This window comes from Dipteris shenzhenensis, chromosome 24, assembly GCF_047967505.1.
Source record: "Dipteris shenzhenensis isolate YYH24624 ecotype China chromosome 24, Dip_SZ_1.0, whole genome shotgun sequence".
Classification (NCBI taxonomy): domain Eukaryota; kingdom Viridiplantae; phylum Streptophyta; class Polypodiopsida; order Gleicheniales; family Dipteridaceae; genus Dipteris; species Dipteris shenzhenensis.
In genome coordinates, this window is record NC_141619.1 from 25,583,982 (window position 1) to 25,601,399 (window position 17,418).

General features: G+C 43.3%; 1 protein-coding gene across 4 annotated transcripts; it reads left to right on the forward strand.

Annotated features, from left to right (window-relative positions):
- The first annotated feature begins 14,490 nt into the window (after positions 1 to 14,490).
- On the forward strand, positions 14,491 to 17,131 carry LOC147886418 (uncharacterized). 4 transcript variants are annotated; one of them, XR_015543337.1, is made up of 7 exons: positions 14,491 to 15,404; positions 15,488 to 15,583; positions 15,723 to 15,763; positions 15,909 to 16,026; positions 16,112 to 16,192; positions 16,298 to 16,467; positions 16,608 to 17,131. XR_015543337.1 is itself a non-coding variant. In XM_087395865.1 (7 exons), exons 2-7 carry the CDS (start codon positions 15,213 to 15,215, stop codon positions 16,349 to 16,351), a joined length of 582 nt encoding a protein of 193 aa, XP_087251991.1. In that variant the 5' UTR covers positions 14,491 to 14,721; positions 15,008 to 15,212; the 3' UTR covers positions 16,352 to 17,131. The 4 variants fall into 4 exon arrangements, 2 of the variants coding, with proteins under 2 accessions (XP_087251991.1, XP_087251990.1); XR_015543336.1 differs by having other exon boundaries at positions 16,613 to 17,131; XM_087395865.1 differs by having other exon boundaries at positions 14,491 to 14,721; positions 15,008 to 15,404; positions 16,298 to 17,131.
- The last annotated feature ends 287 nt before the right edge of the window (positions 17,132 to 17,418 follow it).

Below are 17,418 nucleotides of genomic sequence, written 5' to 3' on the forward strand. Positions count from 1 at the left end.
GCAGTTCTTCCACCATGACTTGGTTCTGACAGTTTAGCGTAAGCCCCCCAGTGGCAGCTCCTTTACAGTGTTCTCATGGGTAGACACTCTCACCGGCACACGGGTAGCACACGGGTAAGCCTCTTGCACAGAGCACCAAACCGCCTCCATCATGGAGTTATCCACATCACTTCGTTGATGATACACCAGTCATGACTCCGGACGAGATTCGTGAGTGGAAAGAGAACCTAATTCGACCATTCATTGCCACAGGGTATGTACCAATCTATGATGCAGACTCTAGCCTCATTGGCCTTGACAGATCAGATGTAGTTGCAGATGCTTCAGATGTTAGCATGGATCAGCCCGCAGTTTTTGATCATGCACATTCCTCGGTAAGCCCTCAGCATGAGGCACACTTCTTGGTAAGCCCTCAGCATGAGGCACATTCGATAGTAAGCCCTTAGCACGAGGCATATTTGACGGTAAGTCCTCAATACGAGGCAGTCCCATCTACATCAGCTCAGTCTAATTTCAGTGATGTACAGCCATCACCCTCATGCATGGATCTGACTCCATCCTTTGCCACAGATATAGATACTCAGCAGGAGTTCACCTATGATCATGCAATTATTCAGCAGGTAAGTCCTCAGCACGAGGCATTCACATCTTCTGCCGCATGCAGAGATATATGCCCCAACGCATTCAGCTCTTCAGGTGATTCCATTCTAGCATCCATCACTGATGCTTTCACCTCTGACATAGAGCATACCTTGGGCTCAGTTCCCTTCAGCAGTTCAGATCAGCAGATCAGTCTTCAAGACATTTCAGCATCGACTCACTCATGCCGCATTGCATCCTTGGATCCAGTTATGACCACCACTTTCGATCAGCAGATCATTCCTCAGTATGAGGATACTTATGCATCAGTACGGTCCTGCTCCAGTGCAATAGACATCATCAGGTTCAGCCATAGCGCAACCTGGGGAGACTCAGTGTTTCATCATGCACTTATGGCTGTCGTATTTTGTCCATACTTGATGCAGATCAGTGGTTGGATCCAAGATTATAGATCAGTCCCTACATCAGCATTCGGCACCTCATTCGCTTCAGGGACATTTTATGCATTCTCAGTTGTATTCCAGGCTTCTAGGCCTTTACACTGTCAGCTCCTTCTCGATGAGCCTATGACAGATGCTACATCCCATGCCGATGGATGTTTAGCCATGCACACAGCATACGACCTTCAGCTCATGACAGTTGAGCATACAGGTTTGACATGTTTCCATACCTTGTCAGTTTTATGGGCTTCTTCTTCAGCAGAGCAGTGTATCATACCTGCACCTTCAGCCCCAGATTTTCAGCCCCTGGATCACTCTGTCCACATCGACTATGCAGTCTTCTTCGACCCCGCATCATTCGACAGAGATTATACTTCTACTGCAGCATACCTCACACATTGCTGTCAGTTCTTTTGGGTTGGTGACAACCTCATATGTCACAACCTACCGGATCACATCTCCATAGCTACATCGACTAGCCTCACATCCGGATGCCTCTTCTTTAGAGCAGCTGCATAGTCCACGATGACTCATGACATGTTCAGTACACAGCCATACATGCAGACATTCACGCAGTCATCTTTTGATCGACCAGTCTTTGATCCAGGTGGACTTGACTTTCTCCATATTTCCTTCCTCTTCCTTTCGGCCTATCTTCTGGGTTTTATTCCCAAAGGTGAAGGATGACCCACAACTTAAGAGGGGGAAATCCACACCTTGTACAGGACCACATAAGTTGTACTCATTGTACTTGCTTCCGCTTCGTAGTCACTGTGCTCACATACGCACAAATGAAATCCACAAAAAGGTCTTGTACATGCACCCTCTACTTACCTAGTGCAATTTAAGAGGGGGTGTTAAAGATAGTGTAAATTGCACTATCCACATAGGGCATAGGGGCAAACCCTAACCCTAACCCTAAGGGGTTCACATGTATATCTTCATGTTCATTGTCAATACACTTAGTGTACAGGTAGCTATATCATGTGCACTCCTCTCTCTCTCTCCCTCTCTCTCATTTCCATTATCAGAGGTCTGGAAAAGTTCAAAAGAATCGCTCAGGCATCCACTGAGCATCATCTCTTGGATGATTCTTAAATTTGAGCAAGTATTTAGTATAGACATTTCCTTTTCGGGTCGAGGTCTGTTGATGATCAATAATGCATTCAGGTTCTATAATTTCTCTTCATCAACAATCAATGGAGCCTCTTCATAAATAGGATGAATAGGTAAAGGTCCTTTGAAGGGCTTTAAGAGGCTGATATGAAAAGCATTATGTATTTTCCAATTATCAGGTAATTCAAGCCTATAAGCTAGATCATTGATTTTCTGAATCACCTTGAAAGGTCCATAAAAACGAGGGGACATCTTGATTACTAGGCCATTTCTCAACACTCTTCAATCTTCTTTTCTCAATCCAAAGAAGTACATAATCACCTTCTTTAAAAAGCATGTGTTTCCATTTCTTATTAGCTTGTTTTGTGTACTTCTCTTGCGCGATTGCAATGGCTTCTCGAACCTCTTTGAGAATATTTTGATAGTCATGGGTAAATGCATCTGCTGCCTCCACTCTATGGGTCAATCTTGTGATAGGAATAGGTAAAACCTTCCCATAGATAATCTCAATGGGTGCTCTTCCAGTTGCTGAATGAGGAGTATTATTATAGGCAAACTGTAAAAGATGAAGATATTTGTCCCAAGTCTTTGGTCGACTTCCCGCATAAGCTCTTATCATATCCAGAATAGTACTATTTGTTACTTCAGTTTGTCCATTCGATTCTAGATGAAAAGCTGATGAGAAATCTAACTAAGTGCCTAGATTATGAAATAATGCAGTCCAGAAATTATTGCAAAACTTCGAATCTCGATCAAACACTATAATCTTTGGCAAGCCATGATGAACAAAGATATGCTTGATGAATAAATGTGCAGCTTGCTGAGCTGTTAAAGTCTTCTTGCATGGGATGAAATAAGCTTGCTTACTAAAGTGATCTACTATCGTCTAGATCATATCATTTTGATTCGCTGTAGTAGGAAAACCTATTATGAAATCCATAGATATTTGTTCCCAAGGTTGCGTAGGAATAGGCAAAGGCATCAGCAATCCTGGGGTCTTTCCTTTGTAACTCTTGATCTTCTGGCAAGTGATGCATTCGGCTACAAACTTAGCCACATCTTTTCTTATAGTAGGCCAATGAAATTCTCTTGCTATCACTTGTAAAGTGGCGGTCACTCCCCTATGTCCCATATATGGTGGTTGGTGCATTTCCTCCATTATAATTTGTCTAAAGGGTCGAGTGATGCATAATTTCTTTTGATAAAAGAGGTATCCATCATTGAATAGTCCAACATAGGATTCCAATTATTATTCTCTAATTTGTTCCATATATCAGAAAAGTCTGGATCCCCTTGATAAGAATTCTTCATTCCTTTGAAAGGCTGGGTCTCTATAGCAGTGATGTGATTAATACTTGGCTTTCTACTAAGAGCATCAACAACTACATTTTATTTTTTAGGTTGTATTGAATCATGGGCTGAAAACTCTGTATAAAGGATGCCCACTTTATGTGCCTATTGACGGATATTAGTGGCTGAGTCAACAAATGCTTGATACTTTGCTGATCGATTTTGATAAGAAACTCAGCTCCCATCAAATAATGTTTCCACATTCGTAAGGCATGCACAACAGCGGTTAATTCTTTATCATATGTACTATAATTGCATTCCGTTGGTTTTAATTTTCGGCTCTCATATGCTATTGGATGTCCATCTTGCATAAATACGGCTCCAATTCCATATCCACTAGCATCGGTTACAACTATAAAGAATGGTCTAGAGAAATCGGGTAGTTGCAACACAGGAGCTTGCGTGAGAGCTTCTTTCAAAGCTATAAAAGATTTATCTTGACGCTCAGTCCATAAGAAATGCTTAGCTTTTCTAAGAAGGTCTGTCAATGGATGTGCAATGTATGCAAAATTCTGAACAAACTTTTTGTAAATGCTACATAATCCCAAGAATGATCTTAATTCATGAATATCTCGAGGTTTAGGCCATGTGACTATGCATTCAATCTTCTTTTGGTCCACTCAAATCCCATCGGCGGATACAATGTGACCCAAATACTCTATCTGATCTTGAAAGAAACTACTCTTTTCAGGATTTATGTACAATTGATTTTCTTTCAAGAGTGAAAAGACTAGCTTCAGATGTTCCTTATGCTCCTCAGTGTCTTTGCTAAACACCAGAATATCATCAAAAAATACTACCACACAATCTTGGTGTTTAAGAAAGATTCGGTTCATCATTCTACTAAAAGTAGCTGGAGCATTAGTTAGCCCAAAAGGCATAACTAGGAACTCATAATGTCATGTTTGAGTTCTAAAGGTAGTCTTGTATATATCCTCTTCTACCATACGAACTTGATGATAGCCAGATCTGAGATCTATCTTACTGAAGACCTTGCCCCCTTTCAATTTGTCCAAAAGATCATCAATCCTAGGGATTGGATATTTGTTCTTCACTGTGATTTTGTTTAGTGCACGATAGTCTATGCACGTTCGATAGGTTCCATTTTTCTTTTTGACTAATAAGACAGGTGCTCCATAAGGAGAACTGCTGGGTCTTATCAATCCTCTCTCTATCAGTTCCTTCACATGCTTTTGAATTTCCTTTTGCTCTAGCTGGTTGACTCTATACGGAGCTTTGCAAGGTGGAGTATTGCTCGGTAGGATTTCTATCCTATGATCTTCAGGTCAAGAACATGGTATTCCAGGCGGTAAATCCTCTAAGAAACAATCAAAAAATTGAGAAAGAAACTTTTGGTGTGTAGGCTTAGTGTTTGGCTGAGTAGCCGTTACCGTATTCACCAAAATCAGATGTGTCTTCTCACGTTTCCTAATTGCTCTTTCGGCTTGTGTGTGGTTGAGTAAAGGACTGATCTCAGGTTTCATAGAGCTTTTCAAACATATTTCTTGTCTGTCCTTCTCAATCCACATCTGGTGTGAATCATAATCTATCTTAGGATTATATTGATGTCTCCATGGCATTCCTAAGATGATATCCACTCCCTGTAAGGGTGCCACTAGAAAGTCTCATTTATCCTTGTATGGTTTGATTGAAATTTCAAGATTCTTTACTTCTCTAGTGCAATTGTACTTTGTCTTGGTAAAAGCAGTTTCGACCTTATAGTTGGATGGGAAAGACTCTAGGTTTAGCTTTGCTAAGGCTCTTTCTGAAATGAAATCATGTGTACTACCATCGGCATATAGAATAACAACCTCTTTTCCATTAATGAAACCTTTCATTTTCAGAAGAGCATGACAGTTATACTTACCTCCCTCTTGCTTGGTTGCTTCATCGTCGATCATGTGCACTTTCGCTGTTGGGGTCTTCTTTCTTTTGGGACATTCGGTGGCTATCTGTCCCACCTTATTGCACCTGAAACACCTTATTTCTTTCTTCAAAAAATTTCCACCGTTCGGCTTCGAAGAAGAATCTGTCTTCTGTGGAACAAAACCATTTTTAGATTTAAAGAAGGGCTTCTTATCAAACCTCTTTTTCTTATGGAAGGGTACAGGCCATTCCAAAATTTTTCCTTCCTTTGGGATCCCATTCTTCCTCTCACAATTCATTGCAAGAGAAATCACAAATTTCAGAGAACGAGGATGAAACATGTTAATCTCGGCTCTCAACTTAGATTTTAGACCTGCCACATACTTCCTGCGTTGATCTCGCTCATTAACTTTCTCTAAGGACTGTAAGTGGATCAACATTTGCCAAAACCTATCAGTGTATGTGGAAATAGTTTCCTTATCGAATTCCCTGAAAGAACCCACTATTGTCTGACTTTTGCTTTGAAATGTGAGGAAAGAAAATCTCTCTTGATGAGCTTTTGAAATGACTTCCAAGATTTTGGTCGCCTTTTACTGTGCTTAGTGATATTCCACCAAAGTGCAGCACTCTCCGCTAAATGATTTGCAACACACTTAATCTTATCTTTTTTAAAGAATTTCTCCCCTGCAAAGCAATCATTTAAGTGACTGATCCAAGACAAAACAATGCGTGCTTCTTTCTTTCCACATCGAAGTATAATTTATCGAGTGAAAATTGAGTAAAAGAGATTACAATGTACACCTACGTCCAATAACACGTTATATAAAAATCAACAACTTATACCAACCAAAAATTGAACAGAGGATCTTACATTTATAAAAACTTGGAAATTGCTGAGAGCCTTAACGGCCAAAAGATTACAGCTAGTGACCATAACCATTCAAATATAAAAGCTAACAACAGTGCATACTGAGAGCCTCAAATTGAACAAAAAGAGATTACATAAATGTAATAAAAACTCAGCAATTGCTGAGAGCCTTAGAGACCAAAACATTACATCCAGTTAGCCAAAATATTGTTGAGAGCCTTAGAGGCCAAAAGATTACATCCAACCATTGCTGAGAGCCTTGTCTGAGCAAGAGGGAATTTGTACAACTCAGTTTTCCGCCAGTCTAGCTTGTTGCATTAAAAAATTTTAGGGAGCCAAAGGAGGATACGATGGAGAGGCCGAAGACCATGCACATTGTCAGGACTCAGATTATGGCCCCCCCAACAAGTCGAGAGTACTCTGCTCTAAAAATATTGAGGCCTATGTCGACACCTAGGGGGAACCCATACACCACAACCATAAAGAGGCCCTCTGTGAGCATGTCAGCTAAGGTGGAATACTGAGGCCTATGTCGACACCTAGGGGGAACCCATACACCACAACCATAAAGAGGCTCTCTGTGAGCATGTCATCTAAGGTGGTGACATGCAGATGTGTGGGGAATCGACTGTGAACGAAGGGTCTCCACTAGTACTAGCATTTCTACTCCAGGTGAGTGCAACGCAATCACCTTATATGAGAAGAAGATAACATTGGGATCACAAAGCATCGAGAGGGGGGGGGGGTAGTACGCATGGTGAAGATGAGTGGGTGAGCAGCAGATGAGCAGGGGAGCATATGAGTGACGAGAGTTGGAGGAGGGAGCGTGGAGAAAAGTAGAGTAGGGGCGAAAAAGAGCTAGAGGAGGGGTGTGGAGCAAAGTAGCAAAGCGTGTGGAGCAAAGTAGTAGAGCACGGGTGAGGATGAGAGCAACGTAGTAAAATGCCAAATGCCACGCATCTTATATATATTATAAAGTTCGAGCCAGTGTGGGGGCTGGAGCCCAGGGTTCCATCCATATTAATTGCAGGCCACCGCGGTGGAATCTTAGGCACCACCTCAAACGAGCTGGTAATCATGAAGCAGACGCCATGTGGTGGGTGAGCAGGCCACTCCGATGGCTAGCAATTAACTGCCAGCCCGGTGGAATCTTAGCCAAGACAGATGTGGCTGATGAGAGCTACCACCACTGGGCAGTAATTCCCACAAAGGCAAATCATGAATCTCTAATTACTCATTACCATGCACTCTAGTTCTCTACTGAGCATGCAAGCCCGGTGACTGGTAATTTTTACTGCACTCGTAGTGATCATGCATGCTTAAGCCTGATGGAGGGTGACCGGTGCTCTACTGGTAGCCCGGTGGAATCGTAGCTATGACAGACGTGGCTGTAATCACTCATTACCATGCACTCTAGTACTCTACTGAGCATGCGAGCCCGATGACTGGTAATTTTTACTGCACTTGTAATGATCATGCATGCTTAAGCTCGGTGGTGGGTGAGCGGTGGTGGCTAGTAATTTTAACGTGGCTGATGACAGCCACCACCACCGGCCAATAATTCCCATAAAAGTAAATCATGAAGCCTAATCACCTCTAACCTCTCTCATTACCATGCACTCTAGTACTCTCCTGAGCATGCAAGCCTAGTGACTGGTAATTTACTGCACTCGTAGTAATCATGCATGCAAACCTTGACAGTGTAGTCGAGCTACATACCGTTATTCCATTCCCTTAACCATTTCGTCTTCTATCCCTCTCGACTGTTCCGTCTTCTATCCCTCTCCCTTAACCGTTTCTTCTTCTATCCCTCTCGACCGTTTCGTTCTCCCTTGCAATCGGATTGCAAACTCAAGCCTCCACTACTCCATTTCCTTCATTGTTTCATCTTCTATCCCTCTTGACCATTTCTTTCTCCCTTGCAATCGAACTGCAAACTCAAGCCTCCACTGTTCCATTTCTTTCACTATTTCATCTTCTATCCCTCTTGACCATTTCTATCTCCCTTGCACTTTTCCTGCAACTTCTATCCCCTCTTGTAATGGACCCTGCACAGTCCGGGAGCTCCTCACACAATCTTTCCTCCCCCTCTGTAGCACAGTGTGAGAGCCCCATGACATATGGGACCTCCTCTCTCTCTCTTCAAAAGCCCAATTTGTATGCTCTCCAAAACTTCACCAAGTTGGTACAAGAGGTGCACGTGAAGGAGGGGCAACTAGTCTGTCAAGGTCAGAAGATTACCATCAAGGAAAGCATGATTGAAAATGCTCTAGGAATTTTTGGAGGCAATTTGCAAGCACACTTTTTGAGAAGCAGTGGAAGAGACAGGATATTCTAGATGTATACTCCAACGATCAGATTAGTAAAGATGGTGGAGTCAAGATTTCGAGCTTGCCAACATACCTTCAAGATGTGTTGAAGTAGACCATTCACTTCTTTACTGATACGAGAGGAACCTGCAAGTTCTGGGATGGCAAATCCCAATTGTCATCTCAGTCCGCTAGAGTTGCAATGCACCTGATGGCATCTACCCTCAAAGGGATTTTTGAGCAATACGATAAGCAGATTTCTCAGAAGGTGACTTTTCTACAAGAGAAAGCCACTGAGCAGCAAAGGCAACGCAACTTGAGAAAAGTCTCAGGGAAGGTGCAGAAGCCAAGGTAGAGGAGACACAAGCGATGGTCTTGCAGGCACAAGAGCAAGCTGAGGCCGCTACAAAAATGGTCGACATGGAAAGGCATAGAAGAGAAGAAGCAGAGAAGCGCATGAAGTAGCTCCGAGATAGGCTCGAAGAAGTGAGAAATGACGGGGACATGGCGGACAAGGAGCTAGAAAAGATGCAAAAGAATCTTGAAGATCAGAGAGCCGAAAAGGAGGTTCTTTACAAACGGCTCTGAAACATGCAGATCACATTGAACATTGAAAAAGACCAAATGATGGAGGAGCTGAAAAGGGAGAATGCAGAAACCAGAAAGGTGATGCAGGAATTGCGAGAGAGCTTCAAGGCTAGGAAGGATGGGGCAGAGAGCAGCCGGGGTAGAGAAGACAACGAGGCAGCTCTCCAGGCCAGGAAGGATGCAGAGAGCAACCACGGTGGAGCAAGTTGCAACAGCCACGGTGAGGGTTGTTTTTTCGAAACACTGTTGGAAGTCCAAAGAGTAAGATACAAGACCTTGCAAGAAGATTACGATAGGGCTGTGCACAAGCTTGCCGTGGCTTTCGATAGTTATGAAAAGCACTCTGTCGTCCTGAGAGATTTCCAAACTAGAGTAGAAGTCTTGGAAACGGCCCATGAAGATGTTTTTGAGCAATTTAAGTAGCTTCAACAAATGCTGATGAAGCTGTTGCACAAAGTGAGCAAAAAGTGGAGGAGATGCAGGAGAACATCAGCAGCCTTAGGATTAGGGAGGAAGGAATCAAGAAGCAACTTTGTCATGTACATAGAAAGACTGTGGTATTGACGGCCGCAATAGTTAAATCGGATGCCTATCCTGCTATGCAACACGGTCCGAAATGCATGGTCAGCCATACCCCCACCATAGATGACTGCTATATCCGATGGCCTGCGTGCTACCACCCTGTGCACGTTTTTTTCTTTGAGATGTTTGTGCATACAAAATCACTATGTAGAGAATGCCATTTGCCATTGCCCAAGTCATGGACAAATCAAATGTGCCTGCCTACTACATCTATCTACGACGAGAAAGTAGATGTTGTAGCTCAATTTGCCCTTTGGGCAAAAGATACAAAAGACAAGAAGCTCAAATTGAAGAAGGCCAATACCGAGCCTGACTGCGAGGAAAAGGAGCTTGAAGGGAGGAACCAGCCCCCTTTAGGAAAGGAGCAAGAAGGGCCGAGCCTACAACCAGGAAGCTCAAATCAAGGAAAGAGGAAGCGGCATGAAGGGAGGGGCCAGGTCCTTGCAGGAAGGAACTAGCCCCATTTTGAAAAGGAGCAAGAAGGGCCAAGCAGGGAGCTCAACAAGGAGTCCTTGAGATGTAATATGAAGGAAAGAGATGTAATCTATGCAATCTGTGTGTAATCTATTGAATTGTTAATCTTATCCAGAGTTTACTTGGGCAATGTTTTCTCAACTATGTGACTAGATAGTGTCCTTTGATCCATGCCAGCGTCGTGATAATAATGAGACGAAAGATTTCGATTTGACAAGTAATGTGAGATGAAAGATTTTGATTAGATCACTAATGTGAGACTGAAAGATTTCGATTAGTCAACTAATGTGAGAAGAAAGATTTCAATTAAACAACTAATGTAAGATGAAAGATTTCAATTAGACAACTAACATGAGATTGAAGAATGAGAAGGTCGGGCTCAGTGAACTCAAAGATTTCGATTACCAAAGTAACATGAGACTAAAGATTGAGAAGGTCGGGCTCAATGAACTCTCTCCCTATTTAAGTGCAGTGCAAACACAACTAAGAGCCCATTATGAAATCTAGCCCCAAAACTCTGTACACTGATCCAAACTCTGTACACAGATCCACCTACTGCCGATCCACCTACAATGAATATATGGCACACCCAAATAAATTTGGAATGCTTTTGTTCTATCTGAAAACGATGTTGGATGGCATCCTCGCAAAAACAGACCTGAAGAAGGAGGAAAATAGTTGCAAGGAGGACATGCTTCGATGGTGGGTGTATTACTTGGAGTCGGCAGAGACGTTGAATATTAATTTCCCTGGCTATTGTTTTTCTTGCTCCTTTAAGGTACTCGTCAAGCTCATGATGTAGGTTTCTTTTGGCAAGACATGATAGAGGCGCGAAGATGTATAGAGTGCAAAGACCAGGATGAAGAGGACCCCCAACGAAAGGAGGAGTTACTATGGGCGTACAAGTCGGCAGAGTCAAGCAAACAGTGTGTAATCTGAGTGTGTGAAGAGGTCTACCATTGTGCATTAGACTGGCCTAAAGAGCTGGGAGATGCTTGCTATAGAGAGGCTGTAATTTTCTTGTGCCGTAAAATGTCGTCGTATTTTGAAAAAATAAAAATCTTGCAGACATTTCTTGGACTTGTGGACTTTCTCATGGTGCTCATAATACCTGATTTTGTATCGACCTACTTCCATGTTAGTACTTAAATATTTTAAATAGCCCGGTGGTTGAAATTTGACGGTTAATGATAAGCAGTCTAAAGGGCACTGTTTTAGTATAGCACTGTGCAACAAATTTTAGGATAGCACGGCAATAGTATAGGGATAGCACGGTAGTAATGCAGGATAAGTTATCGATAGCGCGGTGGTTGGTTGCGTTAGGATATTAATGGCCACCAGCGCGGTGGTTTGCTTCTATTATTACAAGATGAATGGATTTGTAGAATGTGTGGATTCGTTATGGGAAACCAGCGCGGTGGTTGTTGGGATATACTAAAAACAAGCATGGGATGAAATTTAACGGTTAACAAAATGATAAACAGTCTAAAGGGCACTGTTTTAGTATAGCACTGTGCAATAAATTTTAGGATAGCACGACAGTAGTGTAGGGGTAGCACGGCAGTAGTATAGGAGGATAAGTTATCGCCAGCGCAGTGGTTGGTTGCACTAGGATATTAACAGCCACCAGCACGGTGGTTTGCTTCTAATATTACAAGATGAATGGATTTGTAGGATGTGTGGATTCATTATGGGAAACCAACGCAGTGGTTGTTGGGATATACTAAAAACAAGCATGGGATGAAATTTGACGGTTAACGAAATGATAAATAGTCTAAAGGGGATTGTTTTAGTATAGCATTGTGCAACAAATTTTAGGATAGCACGGCAGTAGTGTACTGATAGCACAGTAGTAGTGCACGATAAGTTATCGCCAGCGTGGTGGTTGGTTGCACTAGGATATTAACAGCCACTAGCGCGGTGGTTTGCTTCTAATATTACAAGATAAATGGATTTAGTAAGATGTGTGGATTAGTTAGGGGAAACCAGCGCGGTGGTTGTTGGGATATACTAAAAACAAACATGGGATTTACCATTTGGGATTTACATAAATAATTTAATAAACCAGCACGGTGGTTGTTTGGGATATACTAAAAAGAAGCATAGTGTGGAAAGCTCAGCTCAGAGAAATTAAGCTAGTTTCCTTCTTTAGAAAATCCTAACTCTCTCTCTCTCTCTCTTTGCCGATGAGGGGGAAGCTAGCCAAATATATGCATGTCAACCTTGCATGCCTGCTGTATGGCAGATTGGTGGAGACAGTACATTGCTTGTTTTTTGGAAGTGTGTAGTGGCTAGAGAGGTTTGGAGGCACCTAGAATTGGTGATTCGTTGAGTAAAAAACGTGGCACCTTTTTTCTTAGGAATTCAGCATATAACGAGCAACACGGCGGGACTCCCTTCAACCCTAGCAGCTTGCTGCCCATACTTGCAAGCCGTCGTGATCATGGCCATTTGGGATGTTAGGAACAAGTAGGTCTTCTAGCAAAAATCCCTCGGATTTCGAGAAACCACCATCTTGACCTTGTCAGTTCGAACCTCCGGGACCTAAGTTGGGCAGCCAATAACAAGGATCCGCTAATAAGCCGATCCCTCCTTGAAGTCCATGTGGAAATTTGATGGGATGACAAGTGTACCCTCGCTACTTGCCTTAGTAGGCCAATTTTTGTAAAAGGTCTGTGTATTAGGGAATAACCATTCCCTAATAAAAAATTCCCTTTTTTGAAAAAAAAAGGAGAGAGCTATCACCCTTTATCTAAAACTTCTTCCCGTTGCTTCACTCATATAAAATGCCACACCTTAAAAGAATATCCACTCTTACAAATTCACCTTTGGCTTACATGTCCTTGGAGAGAGGTAGGCCTCCAACAAAGATATCACCACATCAACTCGTAGGATTACTAGTATTGCCCCATTAGAAGGAGCAAGTGAAGTCGAAGAACATTAAAATTGGGTGGAACCGATGGAGCATGAACCCCCGGCCCCAAAAGATGTGGAGCCAATGGAGCATCAACCCCCAGCCCCAAAAGACGTGGGTTACATTGAGCTAGGTTGTTAACCTTACATAGGCCTAGAATCATCAACTTACTTACAATGCCTTTCGTTTTGGAAAACCATGTATTTTAATGTTATTTCTAGGACAATGTGGAAAGGTTTGTAGCAATCAAACATATCTATGTTGTAGTTTCAAGTATTTTAGAGGACCACACCTACATTCAATATTTTAAAATTGTGACAATGTGCCAACTAGCACAACACACTCCATAACAAGACATGAATCAATTAAAGAAACTAAAGAAAATGAGCTCCATACTAAAGCATGGGAAAGATATTTGGTTATGGTAAAGAAGCTCCTTTATTAATTCCATAACTCAGATGACTAAGGCTAATTAGTTAATTAGAAAGACAAGCGGGCACACACGCACACATAGATAGTTCTTATCCCATCTAATCTTGATCCCATCTAATCCAAAGGGTGAGGTCGACCTCCTGAGGCAATGTAGTTAGTGGGATAGGTTAGATTATTAAAAGGCTTGAGTAATCTCAAGGTGGTGATGGGCTCCCCCCAAACCACAACACACAAATACATAGCAAGTGTGCATGCGAGACACAGCAAACAACAAAAGAAAGAAAAATCCTGAAAAAGGTCAATTGATTGAATCCCCTTGTCACGTCTTTTTTGGAGAGAGAGAGAGAGAGAGAGAGAGAGAGAGAGAGAACAGAAGTGCACTAGAACAATGTTAAGTAGCAAATTTGGATGTAAGGGACAAAATTACTTCTAAGGTGCATGGACAGCAGGAATGAAAAGAGTGGTGATGGGATGGGGATCCCATGTTCCCCCCAACCCCTCACCATCACTCTAACCTCACCCGGTCCCGGACGAGTGGGCTTGGCTCGTGGTCGAACACACACCCACACCGCACTCACACACACATTCTACTACGAGGCGGGCCTGCTCGCCGTGAGTTGGGGATTCCATGTTATCACCCATTAGACTGGGGCTGTGCTTTTTCGGGTTCTGGGAGGAGAGAAGAAGAGGTGTGACCGGGCGAGAGAGTTTTAAAAAGAAGCTTTGAAGAACTCTAGGGGCACCAGCTCAGCAATGAGGGGATGCCATGTCATCAAGGAAGATTGCCACGTGGAAAGGAAATACTGGTGAAGATGAACGGTGGAGAAAAAAGCAAGGTGAAAGATGAACGGCGGAGATGTAATCGTGCGACCCTTGTTGAAATTCAAACGAGTTTCTTGCTTCTCTCTTGTCTTCTAAAAAGTTTACACTTCTTTTTTGCTCCCCCTTTTTGTTGCTGCTGCTCCTGGTTCATCTTCTTGCCCCGGCTATGGCGATCTTACCCCTCCTCGCCGCCTCCTAGTATCCCTCCTCATTGCATTCACTCTTCCTCCCCTCCCTGCTTCCTTACTTTGGCCTTTCTCCAGGTGTCGCTGTTCAAGATCGGGATTACCGCTGCGGCTTCCCCTATTCTGGCTGCCTTGTTCCGGTTCTGCCGACACCGCCGCACTCTTGCAGATTACGGTAACCGAAGCTTGAATTCATCCTAATTTCGATAGGCTAGTTGCTTACCGGCGAGGGGAATCATCGGAGTAAAGTTAGAGACGCATCCGAGACCCGGCGTTAAGATAGCAGCATGGATTTACCCGGCGGAACATAATCCTCCAGCAGAATTGCAGCACCCGTGCAGCACATAGATTTGTTGCTTAACGGGGAGAGGAATCATCAGAGTTAGAAAGGGAAGGCTAGAGAAGCCTCCAACAAGAAGTTGTTCAGCATTTTGATACCAAAGGCTTGCCATTGTGATCAGCAAGGGTTTCGACGAAGCAAACGGGAAGAATCCTGCTAGCGGACAACGTTTTATTCAAATCGCAAGAGACGGACAGATAGGTTCTGGAGGAAGGGAAACACAATTTCTGTGGAAGCAATCAAAGCTCTCCCATTCTTCCGTTTTCTCCCACGCTTTTAGACTTGCAATCCTGCTTGCGCAGCGTTTCGTCATCTCATCAGCAACTATGGGGCATGATCCGGAGCTGGCTCCCGAAGAAGAACCCCCTCCTGAACTGGATGTCCACGAATATCTCAACCGCAGCGACCCTTTCCTTGTCATCTGCCGTTGCTTCAGCGTCCTCACAGCCATAAGCGCCCTTCTTTGCGTTGCCGTCAATGTCTTCTCTGCAGTGCAGTCCTTTCGCAGCGGGCAAGACGTGAGTACTCTGAAATGTGCAATGAAGTAGGCCATGGCATCGTTTCTGCGAGTGATTAGGCAATGAGTGTTTTGCATCGACAGGTTTTCAGTGGCATTTTGCGTTGCTACGCCGTGGTCATTGCGTTGTTCGTCGCTGTTGCTGAGACGGAATGGCAGCGAATATTCAATTTCTGGAAAGTAAGAGCTCTTCGCAAATGTTTTCGATTCCCCTCTGGAATGCCGTTTGGAGGTTTCGATACTTTAAACGTGGATTTGAAGAATTGTACAATCATATTTGTGTTCGATCTTACAACTGCACGCCCTATTGTGATGGCAGATCCTTGAATACTGGGCTGGGAGAGGGATGCTGCAAGTCTTGTAAGCTTCTGCCGTGCGACTTCACACGTTTCTTGTAGACAGACTCGACTTTCGGGGGTGTGTGTGTGTGTGTGTGAGAGAGAGAGAGAGAGAGAGAGAGAGAGAGAGAGAGAGGTCATTTGATGATATGGTCAAGCGTTTGCAGTGTTGCAATTATGACAAGGGCGCTTGCGGATCAAGAGGCAGAGGGGAGTGCGATTGTTATTCTGCAGGAGGTCTCAAGCTACTTGCTTCTGGCCTGCGGTGTCGTCTACATTGTCACGGTAACGTCGCTTGCTCCTTTTCTTGCACAAAGCAAGCAGATGCTCATTTGGAAGGGAACCAAGCCTTAACACATAAATACTACAGGGATTGCTCTGCATTGGTCATTTGAAACGCACGCGACTGCAAAAAGCGCAGTGGCGGGTACAAGCTGCTAGGGATCTCGAGGTTAGATATTGAGTTTCGTTCTCTGGGTTGAGCATCCACTCAGGGTTTGTATTCATTCCGAAATGTAAACGAAACTTGTCCTAAAGAGATACCCAATCTATGCAGGAGGTAGAGAGGCGCAGAAAAGAACTACAAGGCTTGCTGTCTGGGCGTTCCTAGAGACTGAAATTCTGATTGTGGAGTATGGCTATGGTGTTCAACCTATCTAGGAAAGGGCATGGAAGAAGAAGGGCCGTGTATGACGAGTTTTGTATTCACAATTATTAGGCCACTGGGTATGCAAAATCTCGTGAAAGTCAGATAACTTAATCGATGTTGGCAAGTGTGTAGAGGTGCTGGGATCTGCACATGTGGAGATGTTTTGAGTGTACAGTAGGTAATTTGAAGTGCAATCGATTCTATTGGGTTTTGTTAGTGCAGGATTTGTGTAGTGGCTTCTCTTCAACACTGGTAGATCAAAAAAAGCACAGAAGACTGACCGTATTGGTCTTTCTCCTGGCCTCGGGGAATTTTGAGCAATAACCATGAAAGCTAAGCCCGATGGAGCAATGGAGATCTACCTCAACAAATGGGCTCGATCGCCCCTGAGGTGGTTTTTTTCAACGAGGGCATTGTGTATACACCTGGGTACTGATACGACCGTGTATCTTGCTTCTATTTCGTGCTGGATCACAAAATCAGTGCCTTTGCTTTGTCAAAAACATCAATAATCAGAGTTTAGTGTCCGTTGCACAAGTTGTTTCGTTTTGTTACTAGAACTCAAATGATTCTGATAGCGTAACAAACTCAATAATAAACAACTGTATCGACTTTCAAGTTGCTACATTTTGGGCGGCGATCTTGTCCACAGTTTTTTAGGAAGGCAATAGAGATACAAAGGTATCCGAAAGGGCCAAGAGCCAAGAGCCAAAATAACAGACGTAAATAAAGGAAGCTGTAAACGTAAAAGGAAGCTGTAAACGTAGGCAGACAGAAAAGCTCTCTGAGGACTGGATGCTTCTCTCATTCTAAGCCCCTTCTCTTTTTAATTGAACTATCACAGAATGTGTTTAGGGCGTCTTTGCCTTCCTCCCTCTTTTTCTCTCTCTTTATGTCTTTCTCCCTCATTGTTCTGTTGTTTCTTACCTTTGTTTTGAAGAACATTCTGAATTTGCAAGATTGGATATATTCTAGTCTTACAAACGGATATATCAATTTGTAAGATTGGATACATTCTTGACAGTTAT

Excerpts from the sequence above, each read along its gene's own strand:
- LOC147886418 (XM_087395864.1), top strand. The coding sequence starts at position 15,213 with ATGGGGCATGATCCGGAGCTGGCTCCCGAAGAAGAACCCCCTCCTGAA. Across the intron at positions 15,764-15,908 it reads AGAGGGATGCTGCAAGTCTT|TGTTGCAATTATGACAAGGG; the intron begins GTAAGCTTCTGC and ends AAGCGTTTGCAG. Across the intron at positions 16,027-16,111 it reads GTGTCGTCTACATTGTCACG|GGATTGCTCTGCATTGGTCA; the intron begins GTAACGTCGCTT and ends TAAATACTACAG.